Genomic DNA, 18817 nt, shown 5'->3' with positions numbered 1-18817 from the left:
ACAGAGGACAGAGAGAGGGAACGGAGAGAGAGTGGAGAGAGAGACAAAGAGAGGACAGAGAGAGACAGAGGGGGAAGAGAGAGACAGAGGAGACGAAAGACAGAGAGAGGGAAGCTGGGACCTTGCACTTGGCGAAGGCAGAGCTAGCCAGGAAAAGCGGTTTGTCAAGTAAAACTGAAGGAACAAGTAGGTGATGCCCAGGGAGTTTCAACAGCTTCACGGGGGGGGGGGGGGGGGGGGGGGGAGGAGATGTGTTCGAAATTTCCTCCCGAAGATCAGAAAAAATAAACTCCGTCCGCTTAATTGCCTGATACTTGAATTAAATATACAGTAAATTAAAAAAAATTCATAGGCTGCGTGAACTTGTAGCTCCGGCCTCTTCTGAAATGGCTTGAACTGGCAGTGCGGAGACAGCGCAGGGGGGAAGGCATTTGCTCTTCGAGGAGCTGACCCAGCTTTGGGGGTGCGTGGGTACTGCGCCCTGGGGAGGGGGGATTGGGGGGTGTTGGACGTCGTAGGACTGGAACTCGGTCAGGAATAACCTCATCATTGTGCATCTCATGAGGAGCTCAATGTGAATTTATTTGATTTAAAAAAGTTGTACTGCCGGCGAGATAGCACAGCGGTAGGGTGTTTGCCTTGCATGCAGCTGATCTGGGACGGACGGTGGTTTGAATCCCGGCATCCCATGTGGTTCCCTGCGCCTGCCAGGAGTGATTCTGAGTGCAGAGCCAGGAGTAACCCCTAAGCATGGCCAGGTGTGACTCAAAAACAAAAACAAAAAAGAAGTTGCAGCCAGCCCTAGTCTCTCTCTAGTCTCTTTCTAGGATCTGTAAGATGCTATTCTCTCTCTCTGTAGTTTGATCCACCCCCAGGACATCCTGAGTACTGGGAGAACCTCCCCCCCCCCCCTTACACTTAAATTCATGCACAAAAGAGGAAATCTTTTTTTTCTTAATTTTATGAACTTAGCTCACCCCTGACAGTGATCAGGACTCACCGTGCTCCGGGATCACTCCTGGCAGTTCTCCAGGGACCACATGCAGTGCTAGGGTTTGAACCGAGGATGGCTGCATGTAAGAAAAGTGCCTGTCCTTTGTCCTGTCTTTCCAGTCCCTTACCTAATCAACAAAGCATTTGTTTTTAAACTTTACCGATTGATTGATTGGCTCAGCACTCAGAAATTGGCCCTCGTAGGCTTGGGGGATCATCTGGGATGCCAGGGGATGGAGCCGGGGCCCTCCTAGGTTGGCTGAATGCAAGGCAAACGCTCTACCGCTGTGCCATCTCTCCGGCCCCAACAAATCATTTTTGTTGTAGTTGAAGTAACAGCGCACTATAGCGTTAAGTTTTAGGAAAGCTCGACTCTAAACTGCACCCACAGAAAGAGGGTGGCAGGCAGGGAGCTTGCACCGCACATGGCCAGCCTGAGTTCAATCCTTCCCCCCAAGACCTATTGAAGAGGAGAAGGAAAAGCCCCACTGTGAACCATGGCACTGCCAGAGTGATTCCTGAGCACAGAGCCAGGAGTACGTCCTGAGCTCTGCTGGGCTCAGAGGGGTAACTCTTAGCTCTGCGCTCAGAAATCGCTCCTGGCTTGGGGACCATATGGGATGCCGGGAATCGAACCTGCGTCCAATCTGGGTCAGCTGTGTGCTAGGCAAACGCCCCACCATTGTGCTACCGCTTTGGCAAGGGTTGTCATCTCCTTTCAATCTTGTTTTATTTAGTCCGTTTTGTGTTCTCCACACCAAGTGGCTTTCTTGGGTTGATTTTGCTCAGCACCGCCCCCTGTGGGCCGGTTGTTGTCAGTGTTTTTCCAGAGGAGCCATTTCCATTTCCATTGTGCATCTACTGTGCCTTGGTGAGCACTTGACCTCTTTATTAAAGAGCTTCACCGTGAACCTTACAGAGTTTTGCAATATCTACTCCAATTGAAGGGATTTGGCTTTATTTATTTAAAATGCTTTAAATTTAGCTTATTTAAAGAACATGCATCGCAATTGGTTCCCAGAGCAGTGAGAGCAAAATTACTAAAAAGAATAAACAGAAAGAAGAGAAAAAGGAAGAGAAGGACCGGAGAGATAGCACAGCGGTAGGACATTTGCCTTGCACATGGTCGACCCGGGACGGACCTGGATTCGATCATCAGCATCCCATAGGTTCTCCCAAGCCTGCAGGAGTGATTTCTGAGCACAGAGCCTGGAGTAAACCCTGAGTGTGTCTGGGCGTCGCCCCAACACCCTCCTCCCCACCCAAAGAAAAGAAAGCAAAAGAAAAAGGAAGAGAAGAAAAATATACAGCGACGAGCACATTTGTGACAATTATCGGATCTTCAGTGAGGCCATTAAGGCATGGTGAAAGTTTTTAAGTTCTTGTTGATAACTGGTATTCCATTCATTTCCAAACATGAATCGACTCCAGCTCTATATCTGCATCTAAATCGGTGCATTCTTGACACTCTTGAAGAAATTAAGTTGTCCAGGAATTCAAAACCTTACTTCTAATACTGTGGCTTTTGTGGGGCACGTTCTTAGCTGGCGTTCTGATGTTCTCAGGTCCCCCAGAAGTAGGAGAAGCGGGAAAGTGAGGGTAAGACGAGGGGAGGGTGTCCTCACTTGTTCCCCAAAACTCCTGGTCACATCAGCCTAACTACCGGCATATCTGGAGTCATGGTCAGTTTGGTGTCTCTGCAGAAATGGGCGGTGAAGTGGGTGAAGATGGGCCATTGGTAAATCGGCAGTTGTGGGTGTGGAGGTCGCTGGAGTGGCTTCTGCCGAGGGCAGGGGGACCTTGGCCCACCCTCTCCTCCCTTTCATCATGTGGCCACTGTAGCCATGTTGTTTCATGGCTTGGTTTGCATGTGTTTTGAGAAAAGAATGAGTCCATGGAGCTGACCTGGTTGCTTTCATTTTATTTAAAAAAATGTTTTTGAAATAACAGTATTTGCCACATTTTGGGTAATCTAATAAAATAAAAACAGGAGGGAAAGGCCTCTTTCCCACGTATTTTATTATTTTATTTGATTTTGGCTACACCCAGCAGTGCCCAGGGGTAAATCTTGGCGGGGTTGCTATGTAGTCATTGCATTTTTATTTTGTATTTTTATTGATTGATTGATTAATTGGTTTTTGGGCCACACCTAGCAGCGCTCAGGGGCTACTCCTGGCTCTGCACTCAGAAATCATCCCCAACAGGCTGGGGGACCAAATGGGATGCTGGGAAACCAGGTTCTTTTTCTGTTGGCGCCCTACCACTTTGCTAACTCTCCGGCCCTCTTCTCTTATTTATTTATTTATTTTTTTTTTTTTTTGGTTTTTGGGCCACACCCATTTAACGCTCAGGGGTTACTCCTGGCTATGAGCTCAGAAATCGCCCCTGGCTTGGGGGGACCATATGGGATGCCAGGGGATCGAACCATGGTCCGTCCTACGCTAGCGCTTGCAAGGCAGACACCTTACCTCTAGCGCCACCTTCCCGGCCCCGTCTTCTCTTATTTTTTTAAACTTGGAAGGGCCACACCGGGCAGTGCTCAGGATGTAACAGTGCTCTGGAGACCCCCTGGGATGCTGAGTCTCGAATCCAGTCAGCTGCATGCAAGGCGAAGTTCTGCTTGTGTCCTTCCCCTGAAGCAGGCCTTCACGGTGGATCTCTGCAAGAGTGACTCCGAGCTCAAACCTAGCTTTGCACTGCACGCTCTATCGCTACAGCCCCGTGCAGTCAATTGCTGACCGTCAGAACACAGAAAGTTCTAGGCACAGCTCATTGGCCAGCTTGCAAATGCTGCCGTGTCTTGTTTCTGTTGAAAAGGTTCCATTTTGATCGGAGGAGGAGCAGCCTTCTGGAAATCGCACCCTCGTTAGGATCAACAAATTGTTTTCCTAGGCGGCCAAGTCCTCTGACGGGCCGTATGACCTTGGACAAGGGATTTAAGCTTTTTCTAAACTTTACAAAAATTCTTTAATCCGGAAAAATGGGGATGGGATCAGTTCGAGTACCAGGAAGTAAAATAGAAAACGGGGGGAGAAAAAGCACAGTGGTGGAATTGTAGAAATATAATATATAGAATTATAGAAACCCTAAGGAATGATAGAAATACAAGATATTGGGGCTGACTGAGCCATAGCACATTGGGGAGGGTGTTTGCCTTATATGCAGCCAACCCAGCTTCGAGTCCGGGCATCCCATACATAGTATGTCCCCTGAGGCCACCAGGAGTGATGCCTGAGCACAGAACTGGGAGTAATCCACCAGATGTGGCCCCCCAAAAAAGGCAAAACAAGAGAAATACAAGATATACTTTACTCAATATAAATACTTTATAGTAACTATATATTCATATAATTATATTATAAATGTGACCATGAATAACATTGTTTGATTCTTGAATAATTGGTATTTAATAATTATATTAGAAATAATAATTATGTGGGCCGGAGAGATAGCATGGAGGTAAGGCGTTTGCCTTTCATGCAGAAGGTCATTGGTTCAAATCCCGGCGTCCCATATGGTCCCCCGTGCCTGCCAGGAGCAATTTCTGAGCATGGAGCCAGGAGTAACCCCTGAGCACTGCTGGGTGTGACCCAAAAACCACAAAAAAAAAAAAAAAAAAAAAGAAATAATAATTATGACTTACCAGACCATCTGTGCTCTAGAACTGAAGGTTGAATAACTACATCTAGTCAAAGTATTTTTTTTTTTGCCCCAAGTGGCTGACCCTGCTCTATAGGACAGAGCCACAACATGAGGACATGGTCATGCATGTTTGCAGAGGAACTAGCTGAGAACACTCTTTTTTTTTGGTTTTTGGGCCACACCTGGCGGTGCTCAGGGGTTCCTCCTGGCTATCTGCTCAGAAATAGCTCCTGGCAGGCACGGGGGACCCTATGGGACACCGGAATTCGAACCAACCGCCTTAGGTCCTGGATCGGCTGCTTGCAAGGCAAACGCCGCTGTGCTATCTCTCCAGGCCCGAGAACACTCTTGATAGCTCTGAGTGTGAGGAGATTAGGCCGAGGTGAAGAGGTAAATTCAGAGGACGCTTGGGGGGGTCTGCTTGGGCCGGGTCTGCATCCAGCTAAGCCCAGCTTGGTCTTGGGGATCCCAGGAACGTCCACGCGCCACATGAGGGATGTGGCCTGTTCCTTTTGGGGTCCCCACTCATTTTCCACATTGAGAGGTTTCCCCAATCCCCACCTTGCCTGTACCTGTGCACCCTTCACAAATGGGGTCTCCAGCAGAGTGAGGAAACTTCAAGCACCATCACTGTTGGTGAAGAAAGCCCAAGAGAGTCGGAGAGAGCTCAGTGGGTAGGGCTCCTGCCTGCACTCGACTCATTTGGGTTGGGTCCCCTGAGCCCCCTGTCCCTGAGCAGAGTCCGCAGTAAGTCCTAAGCACCCAAGGTATGTTTTTCCCCACCCCCAAAAAAGCAAATAACAAAAATAAGAAAAGCTAAATAGCGAAGCCAGAAATCATGAGCTTGGGCTAAGCGAGGGACTGTCCCTGCAGGCCATGTCTCTAGGTCCCAGTTGAGCACTGAAGAATGAGCTGAGCTTTCCAGCTTGAGAAGCAGAGTAGGAGGGAGGGGCAAGTTAGACCTACACCCCCTTTAAAGGCATGATTGCTCCTGCCTCTAAATGTTTAGAACATGTCAGGAGGGGTGAGGTCACACACAGCGGTGGTCAGGGATGACTCCTGGCCCGGTGCTCAGGACTGACTCCTGATGGTGCTCAGGGAACCCTCTGTGGTGGTGGGCTGGAACCCGGATCATCGTGAGCAAGGCCAGGCCCTCGGCCCGGTTCACTCTTTCTGACCCCTCATATATGTGCGAAGTGGATCACCCCACACTTAGCAATTTCCTCGGCCACCAGTTGTGTCGTCATTCCTGCTCTTTGTTCTGAACATTGTCACCCTCTTTTCCCATCGGTCTTCAAGCCTGAATTGCAGACTTCCTGCAGATGATAAAGATGGCCGCTTATTTCCACTGCCACTCAGGCACCCCGGATTCCCCTGACACGCGGGCACCCCAGTTTCCACTTATATTCTGGTAGCCCAGTTTCCACTTACATTTGGGTACCCCAAATTCCTACTTACACTCAAGTATCCAGTTTCTACTTATACTCAGGCCCCCCTTTTTATCCATCTCTTGGTGACTTTAGGCTTTTCCAATCACAGGTGCATCTCGAGAGGAGGGGGCTGTGGGAGATTCACTGCAATATCCCAGATCTTTTTTATCTTGTTTTGTTTTGGGGTCACACTCAGTAGCACTCAGGAGTTACTCCTGTTTCTGCACTCAGAAATCACTCCGGAAGGCTGGGGGGGGGGCGGGGGCATATGGCATGCTGGATTCGAACCACCTTTCTTCCTGGGTCGACTGCAAGCAAGGCAAACGCCCTACCACTGTGCTAGCTCTCTGGCTCCTCGAAACATATCTTAAATGCTGTGGGGGAGATGGGCAGTGCCTCCTCCCTCGGAGCGGGCATGACCCATCTTTTTTTTTTGTTTGTTTTTGGGCCATACCCATTTGACGCTCAGGAGTTACTCCTGGGTATGTGCTCAGAAATCACCCCTGGCTTGGGGGGACCATATGGGACGCCGGGGATCGAACCACTGTCCGTCCTATGCTAGTGCTTACAAGGCAGACACCTTACCTCTAGCGCCACCTTCCCAGCCCCATGACCCATCTTTTAAGACTGTCCAGAAGTGGATTATTTCCATTTATAATAATTCCCGGAAAAACCTGGGTGCGGAGGAGCAAGAAGATTTGCCAGTAATTAAAACACTGCTGCAGTCCACAGTGAGATGTTAGTTGTGGCCTGTTAATGTGGATGGATATAAAACAATGGGCAGGCGAGTCCCCAGTATTCTCTGTCTCCTTTTGTTCTTCCCGTGACCTTTTAGAAGCTGTAACAAAAGGCCATTTGTGTGTGTGTGTGTGTGTGTGTGTGTGTGTGTGTGTGTGTGCGCACGTTTTAAATTTTCTCCTCCCTACCTTAACCTGGACACAAAATTATAAAAAAGAAGCGTACAAGGAAACCTTCCTTAATAAATCAGGCAAATACTAAAATTTCATAATTCTGCTCCTTTTAAGTTCAAAGTGGTTTTCCTCCACCCTGCCCTCCCCACATCCCTACACCCTCCCCTCCTCGCCTTCCAAATTTAAAGTTTTCATTAAGCGTGGCCTTGGGCACAGTGCCGCTCTGTTTGGGTTGAGGTACCTGCAGAAAATCATTTCCTCCACAAATCACCCGCCCAGGAGGACCACGTCAGCCGGTGGACGGCAGAGGAACAGGCCAGACTGGAGGGACCGTCACTTGGAGACAAGGGGCCAGGGGGAGAGGAAACAGAAGGGCACTTGGGGCTCTTATTTTGTGCCTTTGCAGCTGCCCTGAGACCATCTCAGGGTACCCAGGGTTGGACCAGCCTCGGCATGTGCAGGGCAAGCGCTTAACCCCTCTTCGGTGTCTGTCATGGTTTAGATTTAAGAGCAAACTACTCAGCAGAATGCAAACCGGCCTTGAAAAATGGGGGAAATCATAAAGCAGGAGGTTCTGTTATTTTCACAAGAAATTTTTTCCTGTGATTTTTATTTTTTATTATTATTATTATTATTATTATTTTGGTTTTTGGGCCACACCCGGCAGTGCTCAGGGGTTACTTCTGGCTCTGAGTTCAGAAATCGCTTCTGGCAGGCTTGGGGGACCATATGGGATGCCGAGATTCGAACCACCATCTGTCCTGGGTCAGCTGCGTGCGTGCAAGGCAAATGCCCTCCTGCTGTGCTATCTCTCTGGCTCCTGTGATTTTTATTGTTGTTGTTAGTTTTTATTTGGGTGGGGGGCATGTCTAGCCATGCTCAGGGGTTACTCCTGGCTCTCTGCTCAGGAATCATTCTTTCTGATGCTTGGGAAACCCTGTAGGATGTAGGATCGAACCTGGGTCAGCCCTGTGCAAGGCAGGTTCCCTCCCCACTGTGCTGTGGCTTCGACTAGGAAATTGTGTAAGTGGTAGCAACCCCCCAAACATTGCCTGTCAAAAATGCTAAGAAAAATTCAACTATGAACGATTCTATTTTATATTGATCACAATTGTTTCAATAAAATAAAATTTAAAAAATGTGAAGAAAATTAATTTTTCTTGTTACCTGTCCAATTAGATAACGGTATTTTGTTTGTTTGGGGCCATACCCCACTAGTTGCTTACCCCGGCTCTGCACTCAGGAACTGCTGGCAAGTTCAGTGGGACCCTATAGAATCCCAGGGGCTCAAACCCTGATCAGCCACATGCAAAACAAATGCTCTCCCGCTGTACTATTGCTCTGACCCTCTAGAAAAGCAGCATTTTCATCTGCTGACACACTGGCCACCCACAATAGCAGATTGTGGATTCAGGTGAATTTGGCTGTCAGTAGGTGTTTTGGGGAAGCCCTGGAGAACACATGTGAGGGAGGTCCTTGACTCCCTAGGGCAGTGCCCTTTGAATTATTTTCTGTCATACCCCCTTAGGAAGAAGAAAACATTTTTCGCGCCTCCCCTTGCACGACTGTAAATAGTATATTAAAAACACTTTAACCCCGCAAAAACAAAAATATATAAAATAATTTGAGTTGATTTTTAATCAGGGGTGATGTCTGGATGAATGGCTCCAATGAGCACGTTTTGCAACGCATAGCTTTTCAAAGCAGAGTTGGAAGCAGGACACAGACTCTCAGCTCCAGAGACATACAGAGACGTAAACACGGGGCTTAGCTTGTTAGGACCGTGTTTGCTAAGTCAAATGCGCCCCCCTTTACGGAGCCTCACGCCCCCCCCCCGGGGGGCACACCCCACTATTTGAGAAACACTGCCCTAGGGCCACCTAAGGGAGACTCAGTTCTAGGAGGTAGGGGCCTAGTGATGCTCAGGTGCCTCAGTTTACCCAAAGCACACAGAGGCCCAGTCAGCCTGCCCAGAACCAGGCAAAAATGTCTCTGGCTCCTTCTGTTGGGAGAATGTCTGAGATACCGGCCAAACTCTATGCAAGGACCATGAGAAAGTGGGCCCCAATTTTATCTACGTGCATAGCTAATGCACCCCAGGAAAGTCGCATTTCTGTTAGAACGTTTATCCCCAGGATTTGAGCCAGACTGGCCCCATGGTGTGACACCTGTGGACAGAGTCGACATCTGGCCTGTCGGGTGCCCACAGGCCGCTGGCCCTGCTGGACGCCTCCTGCCCACGATCCCCAGAGGAGGCAGAAACACCCCCAGACCCAGGCCAGGGCTGGAGCGCTGGGCGGCCGAGATAACGGGGTGTCCCCGTGGGCAGGCCTGCCGCATCCTCGCTCATTGTGTCTCCATCCTATCGCTTGAGAGGTTTGGCACGGACGGAAGCGGGAGGAAGTGGGGGGCCACGGCGGGGTGCAGAATGTTCCAGGCGGCTGGAAAGTCTGAGGAGGGGCCTGGGTGAGAAGAACAAGACCTCATTGACCGCTCAGCCCGCGTCTGCTTCCCGTCAGCTCTGCACTGAGGCACCGCCAGCGATGCCTGCTCCTCTCTCGTTCCTCCTCCTCCTCCTCCTCCTCCTCCTCCTCCTCCTCTCTCTCTCTCTCTCTCTCTCTCTCTCTCTCTCTCTCTCTCTCTCTTCTCTCTTCTCTCTCTCTCTCTCTCTCTCTCTCTCTCTCTCTCTCTCTCAGAAGTTTTCTTTCTTTTTTTTTTTTTTTGGCCACACCTCGTGCTCAGGGGTTACTCCTGACTTTGTGCTCAGAAATCACTCCTGCCAGGATGCCAGGGATCGAACCCGGGTCAGCCCTGTGCAAGGCAAACACCCTCCCTGCTATACTATCACTCTAATGCCCTGTTTCTATGTTTTAAATTAAATTTATTTATTTATTTTTGTTTTCTTTGGGGGGCACACCCAGCGACGCTCAGGGGTTACTCCTGATTCTGAGCTCAGAAATTGCTCCTGGCTTGAGGGGACCATATGGGATACTGGGGATCGAACCCGCATCCATCCTGGGACAGCTACGTGCAAGACAAACACCCTATTTTTTTTCTTTTATTTAAATCGAATCACTGGGTGCTAGGCTGTTAGATAGTTATTGCTGGTTGAATCTTGAATCTCAGTCACATGTTCCAATATCCGTCCTTTCCCTCCATCAAAGTGCATTCTCTCTCTCTCTAAGAGGTTTGCCCACTAGGAAAAAGGGGGACTGGGGTGTGAATGATTGCCCCAAAGAAGAAAATACTTTAAAATAAATTTTTGTTTGTTTGTTTTTGGGCCACAACCCGACAACACTCGGGTTCATCATGGCTCTGCACTCAGAAATCGCTCCTAGCAGGCTCGGGGGGACCATATGGGATGCTGGAATCGAACTGGGGTCGTCCTGGGTCAGCCATGTGCAAGGCATACACACCTACCACTCTCCCTATAGCTCCAGTCCATTAAATGTTTTTTTGTTTGGGCCACACCCTGCAGTTGATCAAGGCTTCTCCTTGCTCTGTGGCTCAGGAATGAGTCCCCCACTGATGCTCAGGGGAACCATATGGGATTCTGGAGATAGAACCCAGACCGCTGAGTGCAAGGACAGGTTGTGCTATTGCTCCCGGCCCCTTATGCCTTTATTTTTGTAGAGGCACACCCAAGCAATGCCTCAGAATACTTCCCCCACCAGGGCTCAGGGGACCCCTATGCGGTACTGGGTTCAAACCCAGATGAACCACATTGCCAGGCAAGTACCTTTACCCCTGTGCTCCATCATCTCTGACCCCTGGAGGACCTGTTTTTCAAATTATTTTTGTTTTTGTTTTTGTTTTTGAGCTACACCTGGCAGCGCTCAAGGGTTACTCCTGGTTCTGTGCTCAGAAATTGCTCCCTGGCAGGCACGGGGAACCATATGGGATGCTGGGATTTGAATCACCTTTGGTCCTGGGTCAGCTGCTTGCAAAGCAAATGTCCTACCTCTGTGCTATCTGTTCGCCACCCCAACATTATGTTATTTAATTTAATTTTGTCTTAGTTTTATTTGTGTGTGTATGGGGGGTGGTGGTGGTTTGGGCCACATCCAGAGGTACTATGGGCTTAATCCTGGCTCTTTGCTCAGGAATCACAAACCTGGTGCTGCTCAGGGGTCCAAATGGGATGCCCGGGGGATCGAAACGAACCCCAGGCCTGCTGTGTATAAGGCAAATGCCCTCCCCGCTGTGCTTTCACTCCAGCCCCCCACTCTTGGTGTTTTACTCCTTCCCATGATGCTTACGTGTTTGTGCATACGTTCTTGATGAACTGGATCCATCATGAACTGATCATCTTCAGCTGCTTCACACCCACTAAACTTCCCTTTGCTATCTGGGAGGACATTGTGGGGTGCCTTCGGCAGTTATTCCTCCGGTGTACTTGGGGTGCCTTATGGTGCTTAGCTTGGGACTCAAGCCCCTGCATGTATTGCCTGTGCCCTGCCCGTTGGACCAATCTCTGGCCTCCGAAAGCCTGTTGGCATAACCTCGAGACCCTTGGGGAGGAGTCTGTCCCTGTCAGCTCACTTTGCTGCCCAGCACTTCTCACAGGCCACTATGAGACAAGGCCTAAGTTTGGGTCCATCGGGTTGGTCCCTAGGAAGTTCTTCCCACTGTCCTGGGCTTTCCCCTTCCTCAGAGATCCCATCAGGGGACCCCATTTCTCTGCACCTCCTAGAGGACAGGAACGCTCCAGGATTCCCATCACAGCCCCATATGCACCCAACCACCCCATGCCTGTGTCTGCCCAGAGCCGCTACGTCTCATAGAGATGTCTTGAACCCAGGGCCTTGAGCCTTCTCAGCCTGTTGATCCCAGCCTGATGTTTGTCTCTTCTCTCTCCCCCCAGGATGGCTCGATACCTGGCCGAGTTCCCTGCTAGAGAAAGGCTATGAGTGAGTGACCCAGCACTGGCACTGCCTTGCTGGCCCCGACGACACCCCAACTTCACTTCCGAGAAGGCTCAGTGTGGGTGGCCCGGGGAGGTCATGGCATGTGGATCCCCACATGGGAGCCCCTGGCCCTCCTCCCCCCAGGCCTCTCTCTCCCCAAACTGCACGGAACATGCGAGGAGCAAGTTGGCTTGGGGCCTGGCTGGGACCACGCTGGTGTCTGAATTCTGGCAGCTCAGTGACTGCCACTGTCTTTGTCACTGTCCTTTGCTTCTCCTCCTCCTCCTCCTCTTCCTCCTCGCCTGCTTTCTGCTACCCGAGATAAGATCAGTAGTGCAGATAGGACATTTGATGTTCATTGCAAACTGAACATTTTCAAATGTGAAGTTTTATTTTATTTTTTGTATTTTTGGTTTGGGGCCACACCCAGAGGCGCTCAGGGGTTACTCCTGGCTCTGCACTTAGAAATCGCTCCCTGGGTTGGAGGATCATATGGGATGCCGGGATTTGAACCATCGCAGGTTGGCTGCGTGCAAAGCAAATGTCCTACGTGTGCTGTCTCTCGGGCTTCCAAATTTGAAGTTTTAGACGAAAAACCTTAGTCCCTATTAGGCTCCACGGAGAAGGAGGTTCTGGACCTTAAATTTTGGTTCTGTGGGCCCGTCAAAGGCCTTCACACTAGAAAGACCCTGGTTTTTCTGAGGATGCCCCAGCAGGTGCATTATTGGCACAGATGCTGGTGAGCACAGGGAAAAGGCATTACTATGGACCTCTGGGACTCTGCCAGTAGGATATAAGGAGACTGAAATGCTTCCCTTTTGGGGGGCCTGGGGATTGAAGGGATGGACGTTGCAAGACGTGTGAGGCACATCCCTTTCCACTGGGCCACATTTCTGGCCCATGGAAAAACAACAATTTTCTTTTTCTTTCTTTTTTTTGTTTTTTTGTTTTGGCCCACACCAGGAGGTGCTCAGAGTTCCCTGGCAGACTCAGGGAACCATAGGGAAGGTGGGGATTGAACCCGGTTTTGGTTACATACAAGGCAAACACCCTCCCCTCTGTGCTATTGCTTTGTCTCCTTCTTCCCCCTAAAATTTCCACAATGTTCTTTCTGAAATATATCCTCCTCTCCTGGGTGTGCACAGGGATATCTCCTGGCTTTGTTTCTCAAGAATTATTCTTGGAAGGGCTCAGGGGGACCAGAGAGGGTGCCAGGGATCGAACCCAAGTTGGTTTTTGACCTGAGGAGGACTCTACAAGAAAAATCATCTGGCAAGGGCAGTCTCCGCTGAGACTTGCTTACGGGACCTGTGCAAGTCAGGGACAATCGGGGACATAGTTTTGGACATGACGAGAATCCTGCCCGGCCTTGAATTTGAGAGAAAAAAGTGGCCCAACACACTGCCGGCCCCTTGGAGAATTTGACTGGGGCCCCTCTTAACGGAGAACGAGGTGGGGTCAGAAATTGCTCCTGATCACCTCCCTACGCTGATGTCCCCACACCTTTGGGACCCCCGCGACCCCATGATTTTCTCTCACGCCCCCCTTGGCAGCTCAGGCCGAGGGAGGTGGAGGAAGCTGGACCTGGAGCTGGTGGCCTGGCCCAAGCTGCTGTTCCCTTCTGCCTCAACCCTCTCTCTCGGGATTTATCCCTATCTTCCCCGGCTTATCACACAGATTAGAGGGACAATGCCTGGAAAGGAGGGACCCAGGAGCTCTGGGCTCTGTGAGGCTTATCAGGACAGGAGTGACAGGCGACACGGTGCTTGCAGTTGCCAGGCGTGGGTACATGGACTTTGTAGAAGACACCCACGTTCAGCCAGGTCATGGGGGAGCAGGGGAGGGCGGTGAATGTGTTGTCGTGTGTGTGTGTGTGTGTGTGTGTGTCGTGTGTGCTGGGAAATGCCCCATCCCCGAGCCTCACCCTTGCACGCATGTACATGGCTTATTCTACCCGATTCTAGGGGAAAAGGGAAAAAAAATTTAAAACAACCAACAACAATGCAGGAAAGAACATTCCCGGTGACAGTTCAACAGAGCTTCCGGGCACCCCCATGGCAGATAAGGCCGCTTTGGCATCCAGTCTGTTCAGTGCGGGAGCACAGAGAGAAACCAGAACCAGGGCCCTAGGGACCAAGAGCTTCCTTCAAGCTCCAGGCTGTCTGGGGGTGATGGTGGTGGGTGGGACAGAAAATCACCCCGAAATGATGCAGCATCGACCCTGATGTGTTTCATAAAAAAGCAGTTCAGGAAGCCCGAAGAGAAGGTTGCAGCGGTAGGGAGTTTGCCTTGCACGAGGCTGACCCAGGACGGACCTGGGTTCGATTCCCTGGCATCCTATATGGTCCTCCAAGCCAGGAGCGATTTCTAAGTGCATAGCCAGGAGTAACCCCCTGAGCGTCCCGGGTGTGGCCCAAAAACTAAAAAAAAAAAAAAAAAAAACAAAAAACCAAATAAAAGCAGGTTCAGGGAGAGCAAGAGTTGTTTCCCCCACTGGGAGGAAGCAAACGGGAAATGGGGTCCGGGGACCTTGGGCCTGTGATGACGAAGGTTTTCTCTAGAGCCCCGTTCTCGGCCCTCCCTCCGTGCTCAGGTTCGCATCCTTCCTGGAAGCTCAGAAGCCTCGGTGGATCCAAAGCAGAGTCTTGCACAACTTTGGTTTTCACATCGCATCGAGCACTGGGCAATGGGCTGCTGTGACCTTCTAGGAAGCCTCTCAGTGAGGGTCAAGCTGTGAAATTCCTCAAGGGTTCGGGGTGCCCCAGCCATGTTGGCCACAGATGTGGTATCTTGTTTGTGTGTGCCAGTGCTGCCTTTTAGAGAAATCTAGAAACCAAGGGGCTTCCTGGCTTCCCAGTGTTCTCTTTCTCTTTCCTTGTGGAGGGGGGTGTCCCGAAGTGAGTATTTGGGGCACAGGACCCCATAAGTAAGCACAGAGGCATTTCTCGGATGCTTCTTCTTATCTGACGCTTTAGGTTTCTTTGAAGTCAGATCAACTTTGCTGCAATCTCGAAGAAACCTGGGTTCCCTCCCTCCCCTCTTTCATCACTTAGTTCAGTGGGACATGAAATTGGTAGGTCGAAAATATTTTCATTTATATTTTTTTATAGACCTGGGGTGTTTTTTTTTTTTTTCCCTCCTTTGAGAATCAAATTTGGGAGGTTGACGCAGCTGTAATTGAATAATGATGTCTGTTCTGGGCACATGAAGTCAGCCCCGACTCATTCATCTTCTCTGTTGGGTTTCTGAACTCCCTGTCTCCTGACCCTCCTTTCCCCCTCCCGCCCCCCAAATCCTTATAAAAACAAACAAACAAAGCCCCCCTCTGTTCGCCCTTTGTGCGGAGAGAGAGCCGCTAATCTCCTCTTCACCAGAGGATCCAGTCAGTACACAAGTTGGGCGTTATTATATGTCACCTGTCCCCGGAGCCCACAGACCTGGCTTTCATGAGTTCTTAGAATAATACTTGCTGTCATGGATTAAGCAATTGGCGGTTCTAACTTTTTCTTTGACACATTCCAAGAGTCGGGAGTGAGGGGGAAGTCAAAGACACATCTTTTGGGAGAAGGGAAGGGTTTCACACACACACACACACACACACACACACCACCACACACACACACACACACACAACACCTCCCAAGCCCTCTTGCTTGTCTTGGTGTCACAGAGAACCCAATGTCCCCTGGTTATTAATTTGGGGTGACTCAGGCCCATGCTTTCCCCACTGAGTCATTAGTGTTACTGTTTGGGTCAGAACCTTTGGTGTGGGGTGACATTTCTTTGGGCCATTTCTCCCATCGGTGGCCAAGATGGGTGGTTCACCCCGAAACCAGCCATGGGGTGCAGAGTGGGGCTCACTTCTCTTATCTCTTTTTTTTTTTTTTTTGGTTTTTGGGCCACACCCCCGGGCGGTTGCTCAGGGGTTACTCCTGGCTGTCTCTGCTCAGAAATAGCTCCTGCCAGGCACGGGGGACCATATGGGACACCGGGATTCGAACCAACCCACCTTTGGTCCTGATGGGCTGCTTGCAAGCAAACGCCGCTGTGCTATGTCTCCGGGGCCCCTACTTCTCTTATTCTGATTTGTTCTTACCACTCGCAAACTCAGACACCCTCTTTTTAGAGCGGTGCTATTCTACACAGTAGGTTAAGAACCCAAGAAATCTGAAAATCACGAATCATTTGGCTGGGACGTACCAATTTTGCACCTTAAAAAGAAGGGCCCGAGTGATAGCACTGTAGGGGAGGTGTTTGCCTTGCCCGTGGTTTGACCCGGGTTCAATCCTTGGCATTCCATAAAGGCCCTCTGAGCACCGCCAAGAGTAATTCCTGAGCGCAGAGTAACCCCATGAGTGCCATGGTCCCAAAATCAACCAAACCAAACCAGAACAGAACAGAATACCAATATGAGAACTTGACCTTTCCTCAAAACTCTTGGTTACAGACAGACGCTCACCTTGGAGCTTGGCAGCCCATGAAGGAGAAAAAATTTCTGTGCTTAATCCAAGTGTTGTTTTTCTCTCATTTCCTCCATGAACTGGACCCACGTAGCCAAATCTCTATGTTTCCTAGTTTTTGTTTTTTCTTTTGACTGTTTGCCTCGGTAAGATTGTCAGCCGAGTTTGTGATATTTCCTCCTTCAAAGATCTCCGTGTTGACCGAGTTTTCTTGGGTTGACTTAGTTCTTCTTGAGAGAATCGTGTGGACGCCTGCTTTTCTCTTGGGCAACAGCTACCGACCGGCAGAATTATGAATTTTGGGCGTGTTGTCTGCCTGCTTTTGCAAAAACCCATTTCTCATGTGTGTTCCTTGGAACGAGGGTGCCATTTCTTCTGTTAGAAAGAAAATCTTATTTGCTTACAAGTCAAACCTCCCTGCACCTCTTACTATTCTCTCTCTCTCTCTCTCTCTCTCTCTCTCTCTCTTCTCTCTCTCTCTCTCTCTCTCGTCAATCGTGTGGAATCTTTGAGTCATGCCAGGCTTTTCATATTTCGGTTTGGAAAGAGACAGAACACTGATTGAGTCAAACTTGAGACGTGGGTCCGCCTGCCAAGTGAGAACGGGCCCGACAGGACCCGGAAGAAGGAACAAACTTCTCGGAGCAGGCAGGGATTAAGACCTGCCACCAGGCAGGACGGGGACCCCAGGGGCCTTGGGTGACATCAGCCCGCTTGGGCCTGGCCCCCAAGGCGGGGAGTGGTTTTGACCCGAACCCAGGAAGTGAGTCGGAGCTCGGAACAATTTCTCTTATGTGTCCCACACAAACGGCCTTTCTTCGGGCGCTCACAGGTGTGCCGCTGCGGTTTTGTTTTTGTTCTCCTGAGCCTCTTTCCTCACACTTCTGGGAGTTAAGTCAAAGATAAAAATTTCCCGAAAAGACAATTTTTTTCCCTCCCCTCTCTCCTGCCTTTCAGTGGCATGTCCTATGTGTGTGAATCCTCCCATCCACTCATAGCCAGAGAGGCTCCCCAAGCTTTCTACTATCCGTGCGCCCCCATACATATAGAGCTATAGAAATCTGAAACAGGGCTGTGAATTAACACCATGGAACCAGGCCCTCACTTGGGGGTTGCGGGAAACTGGGGAGGCCTCAGAGCCCCCCAGGACCCCAGGCTTGGCAAGGCTGGTCCCAATCCATTTCCTATGGTCTTGGTATTGGACTTGGGTTGAAACAGGAAGTGCCTGGTCTCTTTAGCTGTGTAGATGCAATGTTAGTGGCTTTTGCTGAAGGGTGGTGGTGGCAGGTGCTGGGGGGGGCACACTGGCTGGTGGCAGGGAATATTGAGGTGCAAGCAGGTGGTGGCCCTGTTGTCTGAGAAGAAAACTAGGGTGCTGACGAGGCTAGTTCTGGCCTCATCCTGCCCTGCAGAGCTTCAGTGTTGACCGAGGGGTGTCTGTGTGAGCTGTTTGTGACTCTCCGTTATTGACTCCCTGCAACTGACTCTTCTGTACCCTAAAAACGTAGGTCCACGGCATTGTGCGCCGGTCCAGCTCGTTCAACACGGGTCGCATTGAACACCTGTACAAGAACCCGCAGGCTCACACTGAAGGGAGTAAGTTTCTCTCTCTCTCTCTACTATCTCTCTGTCTCTCTAGATCTGTCTGTCTCTGTCTGTCTCTCTGTCTCAGATTGTTTGGCTCTCTCTGTCTCTCTGTCTGTCCCTTTTTGTCTCTTGTCTATCACTGTCTCTCTGCCTCTGTCTCTGTCTGACTCTCTCTGTCTCTCTGTCTCTATAATCTATCTTTGTCTCTCTCTGTCTCCGACTATCTCTCTGTCTTGTCTGTCTCTCTCCGTCTCTCTGTCTCTATATCTATCTTTGTCTCTCTCTGTCTCTGTCTATCTCTCTGTCTTGTCTGTCTCTCTCCGTCTCTCTGTCTCTGTCTCTATCACTTTGTCTCTTTGTCTCTGTCTCTATATCGGTCTCTCTGTATCTGTCTCTGTTTCTGTCTCTCTATATCTTTTTTTCTCTCTGTCCCTATCTCTGTCTCTCCGCCTGTCTCTCCTCTCTCTGTCTCTTTTTTTCTGTCTGTCTCTCTCTCTCAATCTCCTGTGCCAACTTCCTCGTCAAGGTAGTAGTTTGCTGCCTGGTTTCCCTCAGGGCTTGGCCTATCCCATGACTGACCCCGCTTGGCTTGCCTGGAGTCCCTCCCTGACACACTGCTCCAGGCCCTAGGCCACAGTGCAGTCCGGAGGGGCCAGAGGAGACAGCAGGCAGGTGGGGCCCTTCCAGGGCAGGAGCAGACACCTTTGCTGTCCCTTCCCCAAATGCCCCCCAAAGCCTCAGGCCACTCAGCGCCAGCGTGCCCAGCTCCTGCTTGCTGTGGCACTGGCTTCACCAGACCAAGCATTGAAAAATGACATGAAAGAGGACCGTGTGAGGGAGGGGCTGGCCCTGGCTCTGCAATCTGCCAATGTGGACTTGGCCCCAGC

General features: G+C 50.3%; 1 protein-coding gene across 1 annotated transcript in view; it reads left to right on the top strand.

The window, feature by feature from the left end:
* Positions 1 to 17430: 17430 nt before the first annotated feature.
* GMDS (GDP-mannose 4,6-dehydratase) overlaps positions 17431 to 18817 on the top strand; it is a 391193-nt gene continuing 389806 nt past the window's right edge. Inside the window, exons 1-2 of the mRNA XM_049764893.1 lie at positions 17431 to 17454; positions 17852 to 17939. Of these exons, the coding sequence (XP_049620850.1) occupies positions 17431 to 17454; positions 17852 to 17939 (112 nt within the window). The remainder of the gene's footprint in view (positions 17455 to 17851; positions 17940 to 18817) is intronic.

This window comes from Suncus etruscus, chromosome 18 (genome assembly GCF_024139225.1).
Source record: "Suncus etruscus isolate mSunEtr1 chromosome 18, mSunEtr1.pri.cur, whole genome shotgun sequence".
Lineage (NCBI taxonomy): Eukaryota > Metazoa > Chordata > Mammalia > Eulipotyphla > Soricidae > Suncus > Suncus etruscus.
Note: the sequence above shows the minus strand (reverse complement) of the source record. Positions and strands in the feature narration are given on the sequence as shown.